The following is a 23,222-nucleotide window of genomic DNA, read 5'->3' on the forward strand; positions in this document are numbered from 1 at the left end:
TGCAGAAAATTCCGTTTTGCCTCCATTTTTTTTTTTCTATTAAGGAGAATATACTGAAAAGAGCATTAACACCAAAAAGAAAAATGGAAGGTTTGAATCACTGGCTCCTTAATGTGTGTCCTCTGCAAAACAGGACAATTTAGTAACTTTATTTTACTATAAAATACTGAAAGAGTCAGCATTTTGGTGTCCTAAGAAAGGGTGGGAAGAGGACTGGAGAGGAACAAACTCTGAGGGGGGAATGGGGGAAGCCAAGTTCTTTTTCAGGCCCTTCCTACCCCCCTTCTTCCCTGTAAAAGGACAGAGGAGGCCCTGATTGAGACACCTGGGAAGGAAACCGAAACAACGAAAAGTAAGGCCCAGGTGATATCAAAGACCTCAACAAGGTTCAAGAATCTGAGCAGCTGAACAGGTGCTACCCAGTGTGTACCTAGGGCTCTATTTCTTTCAACCTTACTAACAGCAGCCTTTTTAAAGTAGTGCCTAATACTATTAGTTAAATCCTTATTTTGATACAGATTTTTTTTCCCCCTTCGGGACAGAGTTTCACTCTCGTCGCCCAGGTTGGAGTGCAATGGCGCAATCTCAGCTCACTGCAACCTCCGCCTCCCAGGTTCAAGCAATTCTCCTGCCTCAGTCTCCCAAGTAACTGGGACTACCGGCACGCACCACCATGCCTGGATAATTTTTGTATTTTTAGTAGAAACGGGGTTTCACCATGTTGGCCAGGCTGGTCTCAAACTCCTGACTTCAGGTGATCCACCCACCTCGGCCTCCCAAAGTGCTGAGGTTACAGGCGTGAGCCACCGTGCCCGGCCCAGATTTTTTTTTTTTTAATGAAAATATATACATTGAAAAGTACCTGAGTATAGCTCCGTACTGATGGTCTACTTCATCCAGGCCCCTGACTGTGGCAGACACTACTCCACTATTCAAATTCTAACCCGAGACGGAGGGCCCAGGAAGACAGACACGCGGCAGAGCAAGGCCAGCTCTCCTCTGCTACTTGCAGTCAGGCTCCGGGTCCCACCAAGTATCCTGGCCCTCTCAGTTAACGTGGTGTTAACAATCAGCCAGCCTCTTGACGCGGTTTCCTTCAAAGTTTTCACACCCCCACCCACCAGGTGCGCTAAGCTTTGGGTTTTTTAAATCTTGTTCATCTCCCAGAGTGTTTTAGCCATTGAGAGGGCCCTGAAAATAACAAAACCATCTCCTAGACCCCTGCCCAGGGATGGGGGAGACGACGGGAGAGACTGACTTAACAGATACTCTATAGGTTTATATTTGGATGTCTATGTAAATAACCAGTCTAATTCCCAGCTATTTGTGCTTAACTCTCTAGTTAACATTCTACTGAGAACAGCTGTGGTGACCCCTCTCTGGACCAAGCCGCTTCCCTGTCTGATGATAGTCTCAGCAGGCAAAGGTTGCACACACATGTACAAAGTCTACTTTCCAGGACAGAAAGCCAGCTACTCAGCTGAAGCAACTGAGAGCAAACACCACCCTGAGTGGTGTTTGAACCCTGGTGATGAACCCAGGAGTCCTGAACCCAGGAGTGCGAAATCAGAACTCCTCTGCGGTGTTATCACCGACATTACGGTGCCCAGTGTGTGTGGCTCTCCAGCGAGCCTCGCTTACTCTAAGTGTTGATGAATACAATTAGGGTATGATGTACACAAACACCAGCCACAGTAACCAGGAGGCCCCTAGAACTTGGCCTCCAGCAGGAAGGAAATATGGGACTCTGCCTAAGTATGCTAAAAGGTTGCTGCAAGCCAAGGCCCGCGCAGGGGCTTCTGGAAGCTTCCTGGAGCAGCTGACGGAGGGAAAGCTGGCAGCATGGAGGGACAGGAAGAACCCGGGGCCCGGGCCTGGGGCTGGCACCTAGACGTAAGGCAGGGGCTGCCACGACCCCCGCCACACGCCAGGCCACAGTCACTGCAGCGCAGCCTGGCCCAGGAACTCCAGGCCCGGGGGAAGGCTGGGCAACACCTGGGAGGCACTTCGGGCGCACCTGGAGCTCGCCCGGGGTGGGTGGGGGTCAGGGCGGCCCCACACCGGACAGCGAAGTGAGGGCGCCTGCAGGACCACTCGAGGCTGCCACCGTCCCGAGGTAGAGCTCCGCACTCTGCCGGGAGCGAGGCGACCCAGACACTCACCAAGTCGCAAACGGTGCGGACCGCGAGGACCTGCGGGCGCCGGGACGCAAAGCGTTCTAGGGGCGCGGGCTGTCCCAGCATATCCGGGGCGCGGGGGCGGGGCCGGGGGGCACGGGGCGGGCGGCGTGGGGCGGGGTCTAGAGCGGGGCGGAGCCGAGGACCTGAGAAAAGCAAGAGCGCGCGGGGGCGGAGCCGGGGCGGGGCGTTCCCGCCCGACCGGGTCGGCGCATGCCCAGTGCGGCGGCGCCCGGCCTGAGCAAGTCTGCGCAGCCTCGCTGGACGCCGACGCGCCGGCCCTGGTCCTCCCGCAGCGCCGCTGCCTTGTGCGCCTGACCGGGCTGGCCCTTCGGCCGTTACAAGCCGAGCAGCGCCTTCTCAGCTTCCGCCTCGGGCTCTGTACCTTAGTTTGCCAAATAGCCCTTGCCTTTTCCTGTCACAGGGATAGTCCGCGGGCGTGCAAGCGACCTGCCACGTGCCCGAGTGGTCCTGAAAGCGCGCGGGGGTCGTAGGACGGCGCCCGCTTAGTGAGGATCCCGGTCCTGCTCGGGGCGGCTGCGCTGAGCCCAGAGCGCGAGTTTCTCCCCCCCCCGGGGCCGCTCCCCCAGTCAGGGACCCCCATACCAGCAGAGAAGCTGTCAGAGGGCCGTGGGGGCAGCCTCCAGGGCCTGTGGTGGGCGATCCCGTCCAGGGGCTGCAGTCGCCGATGGCCTAGACACGGCCAGGACCTGACTCAGCCGCTCTCCAGAGAGCACACAGGGTGCCAGGCCCTGCTTGGGGTTGTGTGGACGTTATTAGGAGTTGAATTGTGTCCACCAGAGAAGCTATGTTGGAGTCCTAATTCTCAGTACCTCACGGTGTGACCTCATTTGGAGATGGGGACTTTACAGAGGTTAAAATGAAGCCACCAATTAGTGGGCCCCTCATCCAGTATGACTCCTTATAGGCAGAAGGCCACTTAGGAGGATTGGAGGGCTGCACCTGCAAGCCGCCAGAAGCCTAAGAGCCCTGGAGCCTTCGGAGGGAGCAGAGGACACTCTTCCCTGGAGCCTTCAGAGGGAGCAGGGTCCTAACACACCTCGGTTTCAAACTTCTGGCCCCCCGAAGTGTGAGACAATAGGTTTCTGTTGTTTTAAGCCACTCGGTGTGTGGGGTGTGTGGCACTTTATTATGGCAGCCCCAGGCAATGGGTACAGAAACCATTGTCTCTAACATGGTTGGCATAAGCACCCCAGGGAGTAGTATCATCCCTGGAGGCTTCGGAGAGGTCACACACCCCTTGGCAGTTTCAAGGATCCCATGCTCTAAGCCACCATGCTACAGGCCTTCTTGGTTGTTTGTTACCTTAATGAAAAGGGGTCTTCACCTTCCCAGTGTAGCTTCCCTGTTGGGATTTGGCCAATGCTCATACCTTCATATTTGTGACTTGCAGGATCCGGCATATTAGCATGAGTGATAAGGGTTGTTCAGAGGAGAACTTCAGCAGGATTTGCTTTGGGATGAGCCCTGGTGACAATACAGGCTGCATCATTGATCCTCTGAGGTTCCCCACCCTGGACCTTGCCTCAGATGAGACAAGTTTTAAATAGCCGCTTGTGGGAAATAAACTAGGCCCTGAGTACACGATATAATGGTCAAATCAAGGCACATTTTCCCCACTGAAGCTGAACACAGCCTCAGTATCCTTCTCAACACTGTTCCAAGCAGCCATTCACATTTAAACTAATGTGGAAGGAGAAATGAAACATGTTTGCCCTTGGCTCTGGTTTTTTCCATTAGCCTTCTGTAAGACTTCGGGAAACTCATCTGACTTTTCTAATCCTCAGTTTCATACTCTGTAAAGGAGTCTTATGATAATGTACCCTACGTGTATACAAACTATCCTTCCATATTAGGGCGTGTGTGCATAGGGAAAATAAACCACCAGCACCACACCACACTACTAAGAAATAATGCTATACACCTGGCCACTTACAGCCTGTTACTACCAGGACCCAGTTAGAACCGGGGTCCTAATAGAATCAAAGGAAAAACAATGCCGAAATGGAATCAGAGTGCCGACTGGTATTCTAACAAGTGTGTTGTTAGGTAGTTTTGCAGTTAAAACATGACTCATACGTTTATCTGAATAATATTTTAAGACAAATCCCTGAACTCTTAAGAAAAAGAGACTGGCCAGTCTTAGCATCTCTGATTCCCCACCCTAGGAAAGAAAGGCCAATGTGGTCATCCAAAGGCCCTTTAGGAGGGCCCTGTGGGAATGGGGAGGCAGTCCACAAGAGAAAGTGCTGGCTTCCCCGGGGAGACGTGTGGACCTGGCCCTGGCTGCACTGACAGAACTCAGTCCCCTTGCTGGCATGGTGGGAAGAACTATGTGAAGGGCCACAGCTACTTCAGTGGTAAGGACTGTGTCAGGGGCTCCAGGATCAGGAGCCAAATAAGGGTCTCAGTGCAGAGGGGCAAGAGGAAAAAGGCCACCACCTGACCAAGGACTGGCCTGCAAAAGACCAGGATTCAAGGATGTGACTGCTTCAGCTGTCCGATGAGCAGAACTCAAACCCACACTCCCTACACCTGCTGGTGCAAGCTCCTCCCTTCATCATGGTAATTTCAAAAACCCAAGTTTTCATCAAGAGCTCCCCACGCCTCTCCCTCTTGTCCCATTACAATCTCATCATCACCTGTGTGTTCGTCCTACTGTTAAAGGAACACAGGATGGCTCCAAAGCCGGGAGGTCACCAGCTCCACTGAAGAGTAAGGAGCACAGGACAGGGAGGCTCGGATGTGGTGCCAGCCCTGCCCCTCACTGAGCAACCACCTGACTTCTCTGTTCATAGGATGACAGCGCAGGACTAGTTGGGTGAGATTCCTTTGAGGTCTCCCATCTTCAGATTAACAAATCACAAGCCCTTTTCCTCCAGACACAGATTCCTATGAAGAACTTTTTACAAAAAAGGTGGGAAAACCACAAAAGGCTATGCTCAACTGCACTCTGACTTCTTCAAGGAGCTCCCTGGATTTCCTTTAAGATCAGCCAGCTTTCTCGTGGGCACTGGGAACAATGTTAATTTGCATAGTTTCTTTAAACATCCAAATGGATACCTTTCGGGTTAAGCAAATGAACACGACATGCGATTGCTTCTAATGATTTGCAACCCAAGAAATTTGTTTAATAAGCCTGTCTTCCCAAGCTACTTTTGTGACATTAGAGACCACTTACAACAAAGCTGTCTTCAGTAGTCAAACTTAATCCTTACTACCCTACCTTTGGGAAATGAAGGGATTTTATAACGATCACATAAAACCTTATGTGGTTTGAAAGCCCCAAACTCCGGACAAATGTGTGATGGTCGTGTAACAAAAGAAACATATTACAGAGCTCCCCACTTTAAGTGTTTTACATATGGTTTGCTTTTAGGATCGCATCTCAAGTGGAGGGTTTTGCTGATTAACACAATTGATTTTCTTAGGCCCAGTGTTCCTGTAAATGTTGGAGCCAAGAGCTGGAGTCAGCGCCTTAAATCTGGGAGAGGCCAGGAGGCCAAGGAGCCTCAAGCACTGTGGAGGAGGAAGCCTGAAATGAAAAGGTAGGGGCCATCAGTACCGGGGTTGAATGCCAGGTGCTTCTGATTACACTCCTGTGTGACACTAGTTGTCAGCATGGCAGAGCCATGGTGGTGTAACTGCAGCAGGGACTGTAATCCACGAGTGGGCAGGAGAGAGGGCGGGAAGGAGGGACTTCAGGCTTTGCCTCACACAGAGGGTAAGGGAATGGTGCAGGGTGGAGAAAGGGGATGGGGGTGCAACTAAAACAGGAGGGGCTCCTTGGCTCTTGCATTCCTCAAAAGAGGCAGAACATCCTCCTGCCAGGAGCCCCTGGGAGCTCCTGTTGAGAACTGGAACCCTTCAGGCCCTTTTGTGTCAAGAAGGGCATGGAGGATAATTCCTAAGGAAATGAACCAGAGGCAGCCCAAAGGCTCCTATTAGAAAGACTTTTCCTGAAACTTCCTTTGCCAGTTTGTAGGTGCAGGGCCTGGAGATGGATTAATGGGACTCTTTGCAGGCCCCTGTGGGGCTTGTGGTGGAATGGCGCACAGATGAGGAAATAGTTTGCTCTCCTGAGTAGGGACCTCTACCCAGGAGATGCGCAGGGGCAGTGGGAGTGCGAAGGAGGCCCCTCCCTGCACTGACTGTCCCTGCAGGAAGCCCTTTTCTTTTTTTCTTTTTTTTTCTCTTTTTCTTTTTTTGAACTGGAGTCTCTCTCTGTCGCCCAGGCTGAAGTACAGTGGTGCCATCTTGCTCACTGGAACCTCTGCCTCCTGGGTTCAAGTGATTCTCCTGCCTCAGCCTCCTGAGTAGCTGGGATTACAGGTGTACGCCACCATGCCCAGCTAATTTTTCTGTATTTTTAACAGAGACGGAGTTTCACCATATTGGCCAGGCTGATCTTGAACACCTGACCTCAGGTGATCCACCTGCCTCGGCCTCCCAAAGTGCCAGGATTACAGGCATGAGCCACCGTGCCCAGCCCAGCAAGCCCTTTCCAAGAGCCCCAGTGTGCAGTGTAGCCCCTCACAGAGAAAACAGGCTCAGCCAGGATATCTGCTGGGGTTGGAGGGATGACGCAAGGAAAGACCTGCAAGAGAAAATGCATGGTGCTGGATGTCTAAGGGGAGGAGCACCATGCAGGTAAAGAAGCACAGCTATTTGTGGAATTTGGATCCAGTTGTCCAGTAATTGGTGGACAAAGATCATTGCAAAACTTATATAGCTCTCCCTCCAAACTGTTCCGACTTTAGACAATTGCCTATCAAAGGAATGTACATAATGTATGTAAACAAGCAAAGTCCACTCATCAGATGTATGTATTTGGATACGTTGGCTTAAAGAACTACTCACACAAATGGAAGCGCTTTGGAGGATGTTCCCACCCTGGAATGGGCTATTTAAGTGTCTGTGACTCAGGACTGGGGTTTTGTTTGATGTTGGCCCTTTTTAAACCAGCTCCTACACTCATTACAAAGTGTTTTTGATCCATTTTCGGGAAGGGCTTTGTTTGTAACACATGGTTGGCAGTTTGGGCAGAATCTTTTAAGTGGTGTGAAGAGCTGGGGAGTGTGCACCTGGGTCGTTAGGAGGAAGTGGGTCTCCCCACTCCCCTGCCCCATTGGGATGAACCACAAGCGCCCGTGCTTTTGTGACTTGGAAATTAAAGCAAGAGACATGGGGATTTCAATGCTGAGATTGTGATTTGCTGTCATTTGCTTCTGACTGGGAAAGCACGAATGAAATTAAGACAGGAAAAACAGCCACACTAAGGGTTCTGTCTCAGTCACCAAAATACAAATTTAGAAAGGAAAAGTGGCTGTATTTTCTCCCAGGGTAACTGCTTCAAACCAGCATTGAACCACTGGTTTAAAGTAACAGGAGGCAGATATGGGAGAGTGATCACCACCTGAGCGGCAGAATTGGTGCTGGGGCTGGTGCCGGTGGCCGTATGTCCCATTGTCTCTTTGCTTGAGATAACCCCACTCAATCTAGGAGTGCGGAATGACAGACACTGAGGTCCTCAGAATGATCCCTCCATCTGTCTGATCAGCAGCCCCTGGAAATGAGAGACTCTCCCTTCTTTGTCCAGGAGCCCACTGGACAGGAATAGGACAGCATCTTCATTCCTGGCAGGGGTAGGGGAAAGTTGTGAAGCTGGGGGTGCTCATTTCTCGGTGAGGGCAGTGTCAGGTGGCCTTTGCTGGTGCTCCTCACAATGCAGGTGAAGGAGGCCCAGACTAAAGCCGCCAAACCCAAAGGACCTTTATTAGAAAGTGAACTACAGCCCAGAGAAGGAAAAGCAGGAGGACTCCAGGGCACAGAGGCTGAACTCAGGTCTCGTTCACTGGGCCCTCCGCAGGCCTTCCTCTTCTCATCTTCCCCAGCTCCAGGCAGGTGTTACCCACCCAGGACCCAGGCTTACATCCTTTCAGCTGTGTGTCCTCAGAGTTGAAATGCACAATGGTGTTGGTGTATCGAACCACATCAAAGCTCTCTCCCAGCTTCCCTCAAAGAGAATCTTAGGGAAGGGCTCTGATTGGCCTACCATGGATGATTAGGACAAGATCTGGACCAATCACGGTGGACAGGGGAATGAGGTACCTTCCCAGCCGCGGTCACGTGCACCCACCATGGCTTGGAGAACAGATCTGATCTGGGAATGAAGGGGAAGGGGTGAGAAGGGCAGGATCACCATGAGGTAGTAAGCCACCAAGTTTGTATCCTCCCTGTTCACAAGGATGGTGCACCCGCTGTGTGCCCGCCCTTGAGCCCTGTGTGCTGCGCATGCATACTCACATGCTGCCTCACCTGAAGTCTTCACAACTCTTCACCCACCAGCTGTGTATGGATTGGGTTGGGGAGGCCCTGGTGAGGAGGTGGCTGGGGTGCTCTGCTTCCTGCAGCCCCATCTTCCCCAAAGCAGTAGAGGGAGTTTCTGGCCACTAAATAAGTGCCCGGTGGATCTGACTCTGTGCAGCGGAGCTTTCCAGGGAGCCTGTTGACAAGGGGACACATTTCATGAGGCTGGACAGCAAGACAACTTGGTGCCAACCCAGGGCACTCTCCTAGCATTGTCCCCGCCCCAAGGCCAAGCAAAAACATTGGCAAGTCTGTGCCTTGGTTCTTTGTCTTAGGGATTAATCTTAATTAGCACATTTATTGGAGATTCATTAAGATACTAAAGAACTAGAAAGATAGGACTTGTAGAAATTAATGATAATACAGTCATGCACCACATAATGATGTTTTGGTCAACAATGAACTGCCTGTACCATGGTGGTACCAATAAGATTATGATGGAGCTGAAAAATTCTTATCACGTAGTGACATCGTAGCTATCATAATGTCGTAGTGCAACATATTACCTTGTGTAGGCTTGGGTATGGTTAGATTCACAAATACCATGTGATACAATAGCCTGTCATATTCAGTACACGAAGGTGTGTTGCCTGGGAGCAATAGGCTACACCATCTAGGTTTGCGTAAGTCCACTATGATGTTTGCGAGATGACGAAATCACCCAACCACACATTGCTCGGGATGCAACCCCATCGGAAAAAAATGTGTAACCATATTTGAAAATGACGATGACTTTTTAAGTGACAGGCTCTGGGCTAGGTGCTTTATACCCATCCTCTTTCTGCATCCTCACAGCAACCCTATTAGGTAAGTACTGTCATGATCACAGCTTTAGAAATGAGGAAACAGAGTGGTTGAGTAACTTGGTAAGATCACACAACAGTAGGTGTTAGAGTTACTTATGCCCCAATTTATTGCTTCTTTGATGAGTGGAAGCCACAGGAGAATGAGAGCCGGCATTTACTGGGCCTCACAGGGGACATTGATGGCTTTTACCTGCAAGCTCTACTATCTGTTTGTGTATAGCAAATCTCCCATTGGTCATAGTGGTGGACTGATGAGAGTTCCTGCCTGGGTGGATGTACGGTTATTGCAGGGAGTTGCCTTTTCCTGCTGGGGCACAAAGCAGGGACCACATGGCTCTGGGCTGCCAGTGGCCATCTTTTCGCGAAGGGAAGTTGCGTGGAGATAGAGAGAAACAGAGCCCAAACCACACTGTTGAGCCCCTGGTTATGACCAGATCCAATCATGAGTATAAAGCCACCCCTGGACTTCTCATTTCTCTGTGACAATAAATTCTCTTGTTTGAATAATCAACTGTGAGTTGGGTTTCTGTCACTGGTGACCCAGAGTCTGGGACAACACAAGGGTCTCCTGTGTGCAGACACTCAGTGCTGTGTGTTTTTACATGTGTCATCCTTCTAAAACTCACAGCTTTGGCCAGGCATGGTGGTTCACACTTGTAATCTCAGCACTTTGGGAAGCCAGGGCAGGCAGATCACCTGAGATCAGGAAGGAGTTTGAGACCAGCCTGACCCACGTGGTGAGACTCTATCTCTATAAAAATACAAAAATTAGCCGGGTATAATGATGTGTGCCTCTAGTCCCAGTTACTCGGGAGGCAGAGGCAGGAGAATCGCTTGAACTTGGGAGGTGGAGGTTGCAGTGAGCCAAGATCACACCACTGCACTCCAGCCTGGGCAATGGAGCGAGACTCCACCTCAAAACCAAACAAAACAAAACAAAAACAACAAAAAAACTCACAGCTTTGTGAGATGAGTATCATTACACCCATTTTATAGGTGAGGAAAGTAAAGATTACAGAGGTCAAGTTACTTGTCCAAGGCCACTCAGCTATGAAATGGCAGAACCAAACCTTACAGAAAATTACTGATCTGCAAGCATCAATATTCCTAAGAATATTCCCAATTCCTAAGAACACAGGATTAGGGAGGGGAAGGGAAGAAGGAAAGACGAGAGACAGAGAGAGAGAGAGAGAGAGGAGGGAGGAGGGAAGGGAGGAAGGACAAAGAGAGGGAGACAGAGAAAAAACTGTGTTAGCATTTTTCAATTGAGGAATTTGAAATCTTTGGGTAGCAAGTTATGATGGTATATTTCTAGGGCTTAGGAATTTTATCCTGCTATTTGTTCTTCAAATAAAAGAATCAGAGTTGCTGACTTAGTTTAAACCAACTCCAAAGACTGCAGAGTTGACTGCTGATTAAAAACTTGTCTTCCTTTGTCTGAGAAGGAAATAGTAGATATGGTTTCCCTGAATGTGTCACATTTGCAAATTTGATTTTCATTTGCAGCATTCGAAAATGCCAATGACTGGAAAAATATAACTTGATTATTAACAAGCTAGCAATAGTAACTGAGGATTCTCTTTGGCATCTACCCATGCTTGTGTGATAAAAATAAATTGGAAGAAGTCTAAATATGAATTTAAAGGTGATTTTAGGATCAGCAATCTAACAGTTTTTCTGGTCACCCTATGCTAGTAAGTCCATGGACTAATTCCAAAGTGCAGTGGGTTCTTAGATGAATAAAATCTCTAGATTCTAGTAATGCAAAAGGTCAATTTTGATTCAATGTGCTTTGCCATTTGTGAACTGAGCCTGAATCTTTAAAAAAGTAAACACATTACAGCCATTTTATTTCTACTCTCTTTTAGAGACGTGCAATCATTTTTAATGGTTAAACCTGTATTCAATTGCATTTTTCAAATCCTCATTGTTTCATTTCCTTTCAGTTCTGCTATCTAAAAAATTTTTTCCACCTCATTTTTCCTGATCATTTGTTCTTCATACATATTCCACAGCCACAGCCCCCTGGTTGCTGAGCACTAGGGAGAGTTGATAAGAGGAATGAGGTGGTGTTCGGGAAGGAAGGAGTCAGCCCCTCCTAACCCTGCTAGCCACAGAAAGACTTTCAGATTTCTATCGACTTAGGAATAGAGTCTATTGGAATGTGGTTCAAACCTACATCTTGCATCAGTGGAAATGAGCATTGTGATTGCTGTGCTGAAACCTGTGCTCAAATGCATTGGGAGTTTTATACTGTGTTTTGAACTTCCAAATAGATAATGTCAGAACATTTCCTAAATGGGATACTAACATCAAGATATACGACACCAATCAACAAGCATCAGGCAAAGCAGTGCGTAGAACTCGGGGTGGAAGAGACTCCTAGAGAATTTCCATTTCCATTCCCTGTGTCAACAGCGTGCTAACTCACCTCCTAGATTGCTTTATGGTTTCAGGAGAAATTCTCAGTAGGCTCCCTGTGCTGTACTCAGCTCCGCGTTCAAAGCCCAGGAATTAGATATGTCGTAGTTTATGAAACTGTTTATGAAAGGATCTTTTTTGAATTGTTCAAAAATCCAAAAGGAGTCAAACTTTGACAGTTTAAGACAACGGCAAGAGGGTCATAGTGAGCTCCCCAGTGCAGCCTTAGCACTGAGGCTCTCTGGTGGAAAACGCAATTTCTTTTCTGTGAATTTCTTCCAGCCCATAATGCTCTGTTTGAAACTTTTGCCTTTTTGAAAGGATTTCTTTACTATGAAGCAGCTGACAAAGGTCATATGATGAATATGTTTCGGGGATGATAACATTTTGATTAGATATGCAAGAATCTTCTATCCTTCCCTAGGATGTCATATTCTAATGTTTTCCATTATTTTAAAAAAATCATATAAGTTGATACTAGTCTGCAATAAGAACTTGAATTTTGTGGCTTATTTTCTTTGCTGTAATGTGCCAGCACTGTGGGCATTGTTGCAGAGAAAAAATGACTCTTCCCCAATAAACCAAATGCCCAAAGAAGCCCCTGGAGGAGGCAGGGATGTCCATAAAAGTTGAAATGGATTTCATAATATGGCATTCAATTTAGTATAATAAGTAGAATTAAAAAATAGCCTAATCTGCCAAACGAAAATACCTTTGCTCATCGTGGAGGGAGGGACCTTAACAGGAACCAAATGTACGTGGCTTAAGACATGCCAAAATATTTTTATTAAATTATTCATTTTCTTCCATTTAAGTCATTAATTACCTGAAAAAAAATGGAGATCTTTGTCTCTCTCTCCGTCTTTAAGCTTGAAAAATTAGCCCCTTAAAGACAACTACCAGAAAGCATTTATCAAAAGGCCAATCTTGGTTCTGAAGCTTATTGAGAAAAAGTCTGTGTTTGCACCTTTGTTGTTCTCCTGCAAAGATTCTCAGTAAGAGAAAATATTTCAAAAGTGATACCAGTAAGCTGACATCATTAATTGTTCTCTAAGACCGGGATTGCTGTGGAAAATGAAGCACCAAACCTCAGCCTTAGAAGGCAAAGTGGGAACCTGTTTAGAAGTTTGATAGATGGCATCATGATGATCAGAAGAAAAAACGGGCACTTAGAGACGGAAGCACCTGGAGAGTGATGGAAGTGGGCTCTGCCGCCTGTGCCACTCGGTTTGATGAAAAATCAGCACAAAGACAAGAGAGCAGGGAAAATGAAGAAAGATGAGGGGACCCTCAATCCACAAAGGTGTTAAACACGCACTTTCCACAAATGCAATGCTTCTAAATGATGTCCCCAGAAATCAAAATGATCTAATAATTGCTGCAAAGTACATATTTACCAAGATAAAACTTCTCAATCTCATTTTGGAAACTGAAGGTTTGGGACTTTATTTAAAATTCTTTGTAAATTTTTTTCCCTAAACCCTCAATAACAGAAATGAAAACAATGGGCACATCATCTGATGCAGTTTCATGATTACACTTTCACAAAATGTTCATGCATCCACATTTTACTCCATTCTTAAGCAAAATGATCCATAAGCAGTAAGTAGAATGATTTGAATGTCCACCTTAATATATATTTTGGTAATAAGATCTTTAAAAATGTTTTAATTAGCAACCAAATGCCAATTTTTCCAGGCGTGTTTCCCACTCCCTCTCCACCCAGGGTCAATGGCAGCATCCAGTGTTTTCAGGCTGTCCCTGAACTCTTTGTTCAGTGATTGGAACTGATGAATTGTAGCTTCCTTTGAGCCAGACTCTGCCAACAGACCTCAACTTGCGTTTGTTATGGAGCCAAAAATAACCTTTAAATGATTAAATTCCTCAGTTTGTTTTGGTGGCACGACACGAGAAGACAAAAGTGGCCACATTGCACCCCAGGAGGAACTCCAAAGATGAACCTGGAGGCATCCTAGCTCCATCGTGTCCTAGCTCTGTGGCCTTAGCACGTTTCTTAGCCGTACAGAGCCTCAGTTTTATTGTCTGTAAAATGGAGATGATAACACCTGACTTACCAGGGAGGCTTGCAACTGACTGTGATAATGTTAGTGGAAATGACCACCACAGTGACCCCTAACCACAGCAGGGGCTCGAATCGCTAGCTTCCTTCGGAAAAGATCACACAGCACGAGTTGTAGAATCTTATAACCCTCATGTAGTGCTTTAGAGTTGTTCAAAATGCTTTAATATCAATCATTGATTTCTCTCAAAGTAACTTCAAAAGCCAGTGCTCACCTCTCTCCTGACCTCCAGGCCTGGGATGTAGTGGCCTATTTTGCATCTCGTGGAACCCGCCCTTCCCCTGGAGTGCCAGGTCTTTGTGAAATGTCACCAGCATCCTGGCTGCTCTATGCTACCCCAATCATTGGCCCCCAATGCAAGTCTTTTTTTTTTTTTTTCTTGCAGACATTACACTGGTGTGCAATTATTTCTGCAGCTAGACGGTGCTGAATAAACATCTGTCAGACAAATGAAAACATGAATGAAGGAACCCGTGAAACGATGCAAAGATAATTCTACAACGGAGCTGAGAATTAAACTCCATAGGCTGGGACGGCTGGGGAAGGCATCCTGGAAGAATCAGGACTCAACATGGAGCAGAGGGGGAACTAGGGCGGATCTCAGGAAGAAGTGGAGGACTGGAAAACCAGTCTCAGATCAAAGCGGGGATGCCAGAGGGACACCTGCAGGGGTTGGGAAGCCAAGAAAGTGTTTGAACTTGATGCAGTGGTTAATAGTGAGCCAGTGCAGGTTCTTGAGCCCAAGAAGGATGTGGGAGATAACTCCCACATCCAGAGGTTTTCCAGCTGTGAAAGATGGATAGGACTGGCTCTTCAAAACACAGGAAACATGGCAATGGCCACCTCACTCCAACTAGCTAGGAAAACCTTCCGAGGAAAGGCTTCAAAGAATGGGTATTGTTTATCAAATGCTTTTTCCTTCCCCAAATGTATGGGCCAAAAAATTGTACATTATAGCTATGGTAATACAGTAATTATTGACCTTTGCTAATTAATTTTTTATTATTTTTTTAAATCAGGACTCCATTTGAAAATGGCAGTTCCACCAGGCAGCGGGAGGAATTTCCCTGGAGCTGGCCCTCCTGTCACTGCACCACCTCTAACGCCCATGCAGATTAAAAGCCGCCATTTATGGGCAGATGTGGATCCTATATTTTGACTTTGTCTAATTGTTCTTAAACTGGGCTAGCTTATTTAATATAAGGATGTTGTGGCTGTTGCTGAAGGCCGAATTAGCAACCATTACCTTTTAAGAAATCTGTGGACAATCTTTCCCAACCATAAAATCATTTCCATTCTCCAACCACCAAGTTTTCAAATGGATTTCGTAAATGTGCAAAAACTCCAACAAATCTATTTTTTAAAAATGTCAGGCTGCAAATAAGGAAAATCAGAAGGGGAGAAGGGAACACCATCTGTCAATGCCCCACCGGCCTTCACAGCAGCCCCGTTCTTATGATTAACCTACCATACTCCCCATAAAGTCTAAATCATTCTCACCTTCCCGGGAGTTTGTAAGCCAGACAATTGTGAAGGGGAACGACTCATAATATGACTGCAAAATTTCACAGTTGAAAGTCAAATAGCAATGATTTTGCTTTGCCAGCCTGACACCACCTTGACCATGTGGATGTGAGTCCCTGGGCAGTGAACATGCTCTGTGAAGCATCGGAGTCATGTTGGTGCAAACAACTCCTCAATTTAAAACGTGCTAGGACACAGTCACAGAGGGCATCGGGCACTTTTTTCTCCATCAAAATTCCATACATTATGATAACTGGGGAATTAATGCCAACCACAACATAAAACCTCCACCAATTATGCTGTGTATGAGTCTGAGTTCTCCAGGGAAATAATATATATCCTATTGGTTCTGTTATATCTATATATCTTGTAATTGTGTGTGTGTGTGTGTGTGTGTGTGTGTGTGTGGTGTGTATAGTCGTGCATTGCTTACTAACAGGGATACATTCTGAGGGATGGGTTGTTAGCTAATTTCATCCTTGTGCAAACATCATAGTGCATTTACACTCACCTAGGGTAGCCTACTCCACACCGAGCCTGTATGGTATATCCTATTGCTCCCAGGCTGCAGACCTGTACAGCATGGGACTGTACTGAATATGGTAGGCAGCTGTAACACAGTGGTAAGTATTTGTGTATCTAAACATGGAAAAGGTACAGTCAAAATACAGCATGAAAGTTAAAAAATAAGAAACCCATATAGGGCGCTTAACCACGAATGAAGCTTGCAAGACAGGAAGTTGCTCTGAGTAAGTCACTGAGTGAGTGGTGAGTGAATGTGAAGGTCTAGGACATGACTGCACACTATGTAGGCCTATAAACATTGTACACTCAGGCTACACTAAATTGATTTCAAAAATAATTATGCTGTGACATTGTGACAGCTATAACATCACTCAGCAGTAGGAACATTGCAGCTTCATTATGCTCTTACGGGATCACTGTTGTATATGCGGTGCATCATTACCTGAAATGTTATGGCACATGACTGTACATATATATAATAATATGTATATAACGAGATTTATGTCTTATTATAAGGAATAGGCTCCTGCAATTACAGAGGCTGAGAAGTCCCAAAATCCACAGGTGACAAGCTGGAGACCCAGGAGAGCTGATAGTGTAAGTTCCAGTCTGAGTTTATGGGTGTGAGAACCAGGAGGGCTGGTGGTGTGGTTCTAGTCCAAGTCCAAATCCGAAAGCAGGAGAAGACCAACGTCCCAGCTTAAGGACAGCCAGGCAGAGAGAACTCAGTCTTTTTTATTTTCCATTCAGGCCCTCAGTGGATTGAAAGGGGCTGACCCACATTGGGTCAACCTTCTTGACTCAGTCTATAATTTGAATGTTTCTCATCCAGAAACACCCTTGTGGACACACCCAGAATAATGTTTAACCAAATATCTGGGCACCTTGTGACCCAGTCAAGTTGACACATAATATATACCACCACATGCTGGTACTTAAAAACATTAAGGATCATTTCACAAATGTGTTGACCATTTTAACTCACTCCTCCCCTGTGTATAACTCAGACCATGCAACCTGAGACCCCATGTTGAAATTCACCTCTTGGACTATGTCTTAAAGATGTCCCCATGGGTCTAGAGATGCCACACATAGATTCTTTGACAATCCCTGAAGAGAACTAAGGCAGGCATTCATTTTCCTCACATCTATATAGTCTTAAATAAGAGCTGCCATTCAGGTACTGAAATGTGTGGTGCATTAACCTCCTGAGAAACACTCACTCTACTTATTATTTCTGAGAAAGACCCCACCTCTACTAACTAGCACTCTTGTTCTCTTCTCCCATGTCCTTCTGCTCTTCCTTCTATAGTGCAAGCCCCAACCATGGGCATGATAATGTCAAAAGCAGACTTGAGAAGAGCAAGAAGACACTTCCTTATTCATGGACACCTCATTGATTCATTCATCCATGCACCATTCATTTTGAAAAGAAATAATCTGCCATTTGGGTGGCAAGGAGGAGATGACAAAACTGAACATATTAGGCACAAGAGAGTGAAGTTGAGAATTATTTGCACACAAGTATTGAAATGATGAGTGAGTGGGTTAAAGGAGGAGTGACGTATTGACTGAGGTGGAAAGAGTGAGTGCAGTGGACTCACTGACAACATGACTGAGATCCAAAGTCCAAGTCCAAAGTTGGAGGACATTCAAGGAATAACAGTGACCAGGAATAACATCCGGTGAGTGCAACATGCCATAAGACTTTCTGAGCTGGACAGAGAGCTGCAGGCCTGCAGAGAGGAGTGTGACTTTGGCCAAAGTCACACTGCTGCTGGTTCCTCCTTCTCTGTCCCTGTCAATTGTCCCTGACCTTGTACCCAACTCTTCAACTCTTTCAACCCTTATTTTAATCTCTCTCTTTCTATTTTAGCATATAAAATCGTGGTAAAATATACATAACATGAAATCTACCATCTTAACCATTTTTCAGTGTGTAGTTCAGTGATATTCATCACAGTCACATTGTTGTGCAACCACTACCACCATCCATCTCCAGACCTTTTTCATCTTGCAAAACGGAAACTCTGTCCCCATTAAACCATAACTCCCCATTCTCCTTCTCCCCAGCCCCTGGCAATCACTCTTCAACTTTCTGACTCTGTGAATTTGACGACGAGGGACTTCATTTGGTGTAATCATACCGTATTTGTCCCTTTGTGTCTGGAAAATATCACTTAGCGTCTTCCAGTTTCTTCCATGTTGTCGCATGTGTCATTTTCCTTCATGAGGTGGAATAATATCCTACTGTGTGGATGCGTCACAGTTTGTGCATCCATTCATGCATCAGCAGATGCTTGGATTGTTTCCATCTTTTGACTATTGCAGATAATGCTGCTGTAAACATGGATGTGCAAATATCTGTTTGAGTTCTTACTTTCAGTTCTTTTGTGTATATACCCAGAAGTGGCATTGCTGAATCATATGGTGATCATATATTTAATTTTTGGAGAAACTGCCATACTGTTTTCTTTTTTTTTGAGACAGAGTCTCGCTGTGTCACCCAGGCTGGAGCGCAGTGGCACAATCTCAGCTCACTGCAACCTCTGCTTCTCGGGCTCAAGCGATTCTCCTGCCTCGGCTTCCTGAGTAGCTGGGACTACAGGCGCATGTCACCATGCCCGACTGATTTTTGTATTTTTAGTAGAGACAGGGTTTCACCATGTTAGCCAGGTTGGTCTTGAACTCCTGACCTCAGGTGATCTACCTGCCTCCACCTCCCAGAGTGCTGGGATTACAGGCATAAGCCACCATGCCCAGCCTGCCATAATGTTTTCTGTAGCAGCTCTGCCGTTTTACATTCCCACTGGCCATGTACAAGAGTTCCAATTTTTCCACATCCTTGCCAACACTTGTTTACTGCTTTTTTTTTTTTTTTTTTTTTTTGCTAATATTTATCCTAATGGGTGTTGTCCCCAGCCTTTGGGTTTCGTGCCCTAGGATCCAGCCCCTGGACTCTCTCTTTCACATCCACACTCATCCTTTGGTGGTATCTTCCAGGCAGAAGGCATCATAGAACATCCACCCACTAATGACTCACAGATCTCTTATCTCCAGCTGAGATTTCTCTCTCAAAATCCAGACCCCTTTATACAGCTGCCTGTCTACTTTCCTCTGGATAACCAAAAGACACTGCAAAGTCAACATTTCCAAATCTGAATTCCTGATATGTACATCCCCACCCAAAGCTACTTCACCCACACCTTCCCCATCTAGAGGGTGGCAAGTCCATCCTTCCAGGGGCCACTGCCCTTAGACCTTGCCCAAAGGAGGAGGCTCTCGGGGGGCTCCTTCCTTACAGGGCCCCTCTTACTGCAGGCATGTGTGCACACACGTACACATGCCATTTAGGCAAGAACATGTGGGTTTCTAAGTCGTCATGAAGCAGGGCTTGGTGCTGGCAAGGCAGGACCCTGAAACATTTGCTCTGAATTCTGATGATGCTCAGGCCCGGGAACACAGCCCCTCAGCCCCACTACACACACATATCACCTGCCCTGTGCCATTGTCTCAGTACCACAGAGGTTTGTGGTGAGGCTGCTCCATGGGAGACAGATGCTGCCTCTGTCTGTAAGGGGGACTTGAGTAGGGAAGAGCAAATAGAAATGTATTAACTTCTCACACCCTTCCTTTAAGTACGGTTACAACAGATTGTTGTATAATGAAGTATCACTTCCCAGAATTGCCCAGTGTCCATTTTCTTAACTGTCTTCATGATCCAATATGTGATTCCAGAGCTGCTCCGGTGAGCATGGGGTCCACAACAATTGCATGTGGTTGCTGAGGAACCATGGCTGACAATATTAAGCAATGCATAGTCTCAAATTTGCATAAATGTAGGTCTAGTTATAACCTACATGAAATGAGATATGCTTGCTTTCTCCCTCCCTCCTTCCCTCCTTTCCTTCCTTCTTTCTTCCCTTTCTTTCCTTTCTTTTCTTTCTTTCTGACAGGGTCTCACTCTGTTACCCAGGCTAGAGTGCAGTGGCACAATCACAGCCCCAACTAATTCTTTTTTAAATTTTTTTTATAGAGATGGGGTCTCCCTATATTGCCCAAGCTGGTCTCAAACTCCTGAGCTCAAGTGATTCTCCAGCTTCAGCCTCCAAAGTGTTGGGAATACAGGTTTGAGCCACCACACCTGGCCTACTGTTTTTTATATAAGCAACACAGCATTTGCTGGTCTGGTTACAGTGCTCAGTAGAATCATAAATAGTTTCACTTTTACCTAAATATTTCAAGTGATTTAATTAAATTTTCAAAGATTTAAAAAAATTAGCTTTGATTAAAGTTATTTCCATAATTAAAATTTGTGTTTTGGCCGGGCGCGATGGCTCACGCTTGTAATCCCAGCACTTTGGGAGGCCGAGGCGGGCGGATCACGAGGTCAGGAGATTGAGACCATGGTGAAACCCCGTCTCTACTAAAAAATACAAAAAAATTAGCCGGGCGTGGGGGCGGGCGCCTGTAGTCCCAGCTACTCGGGAGGCTGAGGCAGGAGAATGGTGTGAACCCGGGAGGCGGAGCTTCCAGTGAGCCGAGATTGTGCCACTGCACTCCAGCCTGCGCGACACAGCAGGACTCCGTCTCAAAAAAAAAAAAAAAAAAAAATTTGTGTTTTGCTTTTTAACAGCTAATTTTGAATGTTTTAGAGGTAATACTTTTTGAAAATATGAAAAATTATTTAAATTTATTTTCTAAATTTACATTTAATTTCCTTTATTAAAAAAAATTTTTAGAGACATGATCTCGATCTGTCACCCAGGCTGAAGTGCAGTGGTGTGATGACCATCACTCACTGCAGCCTCGAACTCCTGAGCTCATGTGATCTGCCCGCTTCAGCCTCTGCCTCTTGAGTAGGCAGGCCCACAGGCATGCACCACCATGCCTGGCTAGTTTTGTAAACACATTTTTTAGAGATGAGGTCTCACACCGTTGCCCAGGCTGGACTCGTACACCTGGCCTCAAGCAAACCTCTTGCCTTGGCCTCTCAGAGTGCTGGGATTATGGGTGTGAGCCACTGCACCAGCCTTAATGTACATTTTTGACAAAAATACATTCAAAATATGGCACTTTATCACATTAATGTTAAAAGATGAATTATGTGAAAATCTTGCTCATACAACATAATTATTGATTATACTGAAATGAGGCAAGACAAATAAATTTTACAGAAAAAGTACATACTTATTTATGAATTATGGATGTCTTTATTTTTGACTTATTCAAGCATTGCTGGCCCATGAGTAAAACCCTCAGACGTGTACAACAAGCATGACATTCAGCCATTGAGATTTTGCCAACTTTCAGCCAATAAAAATCATAGCTTTCCACGTATTTTTTGGTTTCATCATTAGGAAAGCAGGAGGATAGCCAATATTTTATTTGAAAGTTTGCTGGCTCAATTTCTTCTTTTGAAATATTTAGACCTCTGGTCTGTGGCCCTCCAGTTGTATTCTCCCTCCAGGATCCATGTGTGCTAAGTGCAGGACAGATATTTATCTCATCCTTGACACCTCACTTTTTTTTTTTTTATGGGGCAGGGGGACGGAGTCTCACTCTGTCACCCAGGCTGGAGTGCAGTGGCGCGATCTCAGCTCACTGCAATCTCCGCCTCCTGAGTTCAGGTTATTCTCTTTCCTCAGCCTCCTGAGTAGCTGGGATTACAGGTGCCTGCCACCAGGCCCGGCTAAGACACCTCACTTTCTTTCTGGTGCCTCATTCAGTGTGGCAGAGAAACCTGTTTGCTGAAGCTTCAGGTACATGCAGTCGCCTAAGACTCTCATCACTCCACCCTCATCTGTCACCTGGTGATGTAGGTGGGTTCGACTCACTCCTCTTCATCCTCTGTCAGAGCCTTCTCTGCGACTCCACTCCCCTCCGTTCCTCGTCCAGGGAGCCTTCCACGCCCTGCCTCTAGCCTCCAACCACCCAGACCACATCTCTCCTCCTCTCCCAACCCTACGAGTCACGTGTTTCCCTCAGGGCTCCAACTGTTCCTGCTGCCTGAACACTGTTCCCTTTAGCACCTTTGCTAACCTGCCTACTGCCTTTGAGACAAATACCACCTTCTTCAGGAGGCCCTCCTTGACCACTCTACTTTAAATTGCAGTTGCTCGTCTGCAACCTGCCCTGAACCTCCACCCACCTGAGCATGCTCTAATTTTTTCCTATGCTCATTTCACCTTCAAAAATTCTCTATCATTGACTTAGTCATTACATGTATTTTCTAAACATTTGCACTTAAATACAAGCTCTGTAAGGGCAGCGATTTTTGTCTGCTTTATTCATTTAGGTATCCTGGCATATGCTGATACTTAATAAATATTTATTGAAGAAGTGAAAGTGGGCCAAAAAAATGTTCTTCAGTGGGGAGTGAAAGCAAAGCAAGTAAAAGCAGTTAAGGAGAAACTTGGGATCATTTGGTCAGCCCTAGGTTGGTCCCCACCCCGATGGGGTATTCAAGGCTCAGAGAACATGAAAGTCTTGGCTGAGGTTTTGCAGATTGCAGGGAAAGAGCCCTGGTGGGCACCTGGTCTGACCACGGCTGCTGATTTTTCGGTCTTACCTTCAAGGAAGGGCTCCCATGCTAGACCCCAGAATGGAGATTTGGCCTGCTAAGTGACAGGCAGCCCCTGGTCTTGAGCAGTGAAATCACTGAGGATGAAGATACTTTTAGGACTTGCTGGTCAGGCGACTTGGGTGGAGACAGACAAGAAGCTGGGAGAAGACTCACCCAGGACCTTCCTGGCTAGGGTCAGGCCAAGGTTCAGGTCCAGGTCCTCAGGCAGCCACCTCTGTCTTAGCTCTTGCTATGGCCTCCCACTGTCCCCAGATTTAGCAAATAAAAATCCAGGATGCCCAGTTAAATATGAATTTCCAACAAACAACAAGATTTTTTTTTGTATAAAAATATGCCCCCAAGACTGTGTGTATTGTTTATCTGAAATTCAAAATTTCCTGGACATTTTGTATTGTATCTGGCCATCCTATGTCCAGACCACTGTGAGGGGGCAGGGCCTGGTCTCCGCTACTCACCTCCAAAATCCTTTCCTTACCCAGCCTGCAGGTGTAAAAGGGCCCCAGGTACAGCCACTCCCCTTGCATCAGCTCCAGGTAAGTGAAGCCCTTTCTTCTCCTCTTGGGGCAGCCTCTCATCCCAGCTGCTGGGCTCTTCCAACCAAGGATGGGTGGGGCTTGAATTCAGGGCAACTTCTCAAACATCAAAAGAAGCATTTAACTTCTCCCTGGGCAAGCCCTAACAGAGTCTGGCTGTTCTTGGGGAAGACAAGCTC

At 46.5% G+C, this 23,222-nt stretch overlaps 1 protein-coding gene and 1 long non-coding RNA gene across 2 annotated transcripts in view; one reads left to right on the forward strand and one right to left on the reverse strand.

Annotated features, from left to right (window-relative positions):
• MGMT (O-6-methylguanine-DNA methyltransferase) overlaps positions 1-2,251 on the reverse strand; it is a 303,952-nt gene extending 301,701 nt beyond the window's left edge. The window contains exon 1 of the mRNA XM_032175115.2: positions 2,163-2,251. Within this exon, the coding sequence (XP_032031006.1) occupies positions 2,163-2,243 (81 nt within the window). The 5' untranslated portion in view covers positions 2,244-2,251. The remainder of the gene's footprint in view (positions 1-2,162) is intronic.
• Positions 2,252-5,647: 3,396 nt separating this feature from the next.
• Positions 5,648-23,008, forward strand: LOC131382930 (uncharacterized). The gene is made up of 3 exons (XR_009212557.1): positions 5,648-5,746; positions 16,441-16,521; positions 22,990-23,008. It is a non-coding gene; the product is annotated as an uncharacterized LOC131382930 (long non-coding RNA).
• The last annotated feature ends 214 nt before the right edge of the window (positions 23,009-23,222 follow it).

The sequence above is a fragment of the Hylobates moloch genome, unplaced genomic scaffold, assembly GCF_009828535.3.
Source record: "Hylobates moloch isolate HMO894 unplaced genomic scaffold, HMol_V3 SCAFFOLD_3, whole genome shotgun sequence".
NCBI lineage: Eukaryota > Metazoa > Chordata > Mammalia > Primates > Hylobatidae > Hylobates > Hylobates moloch.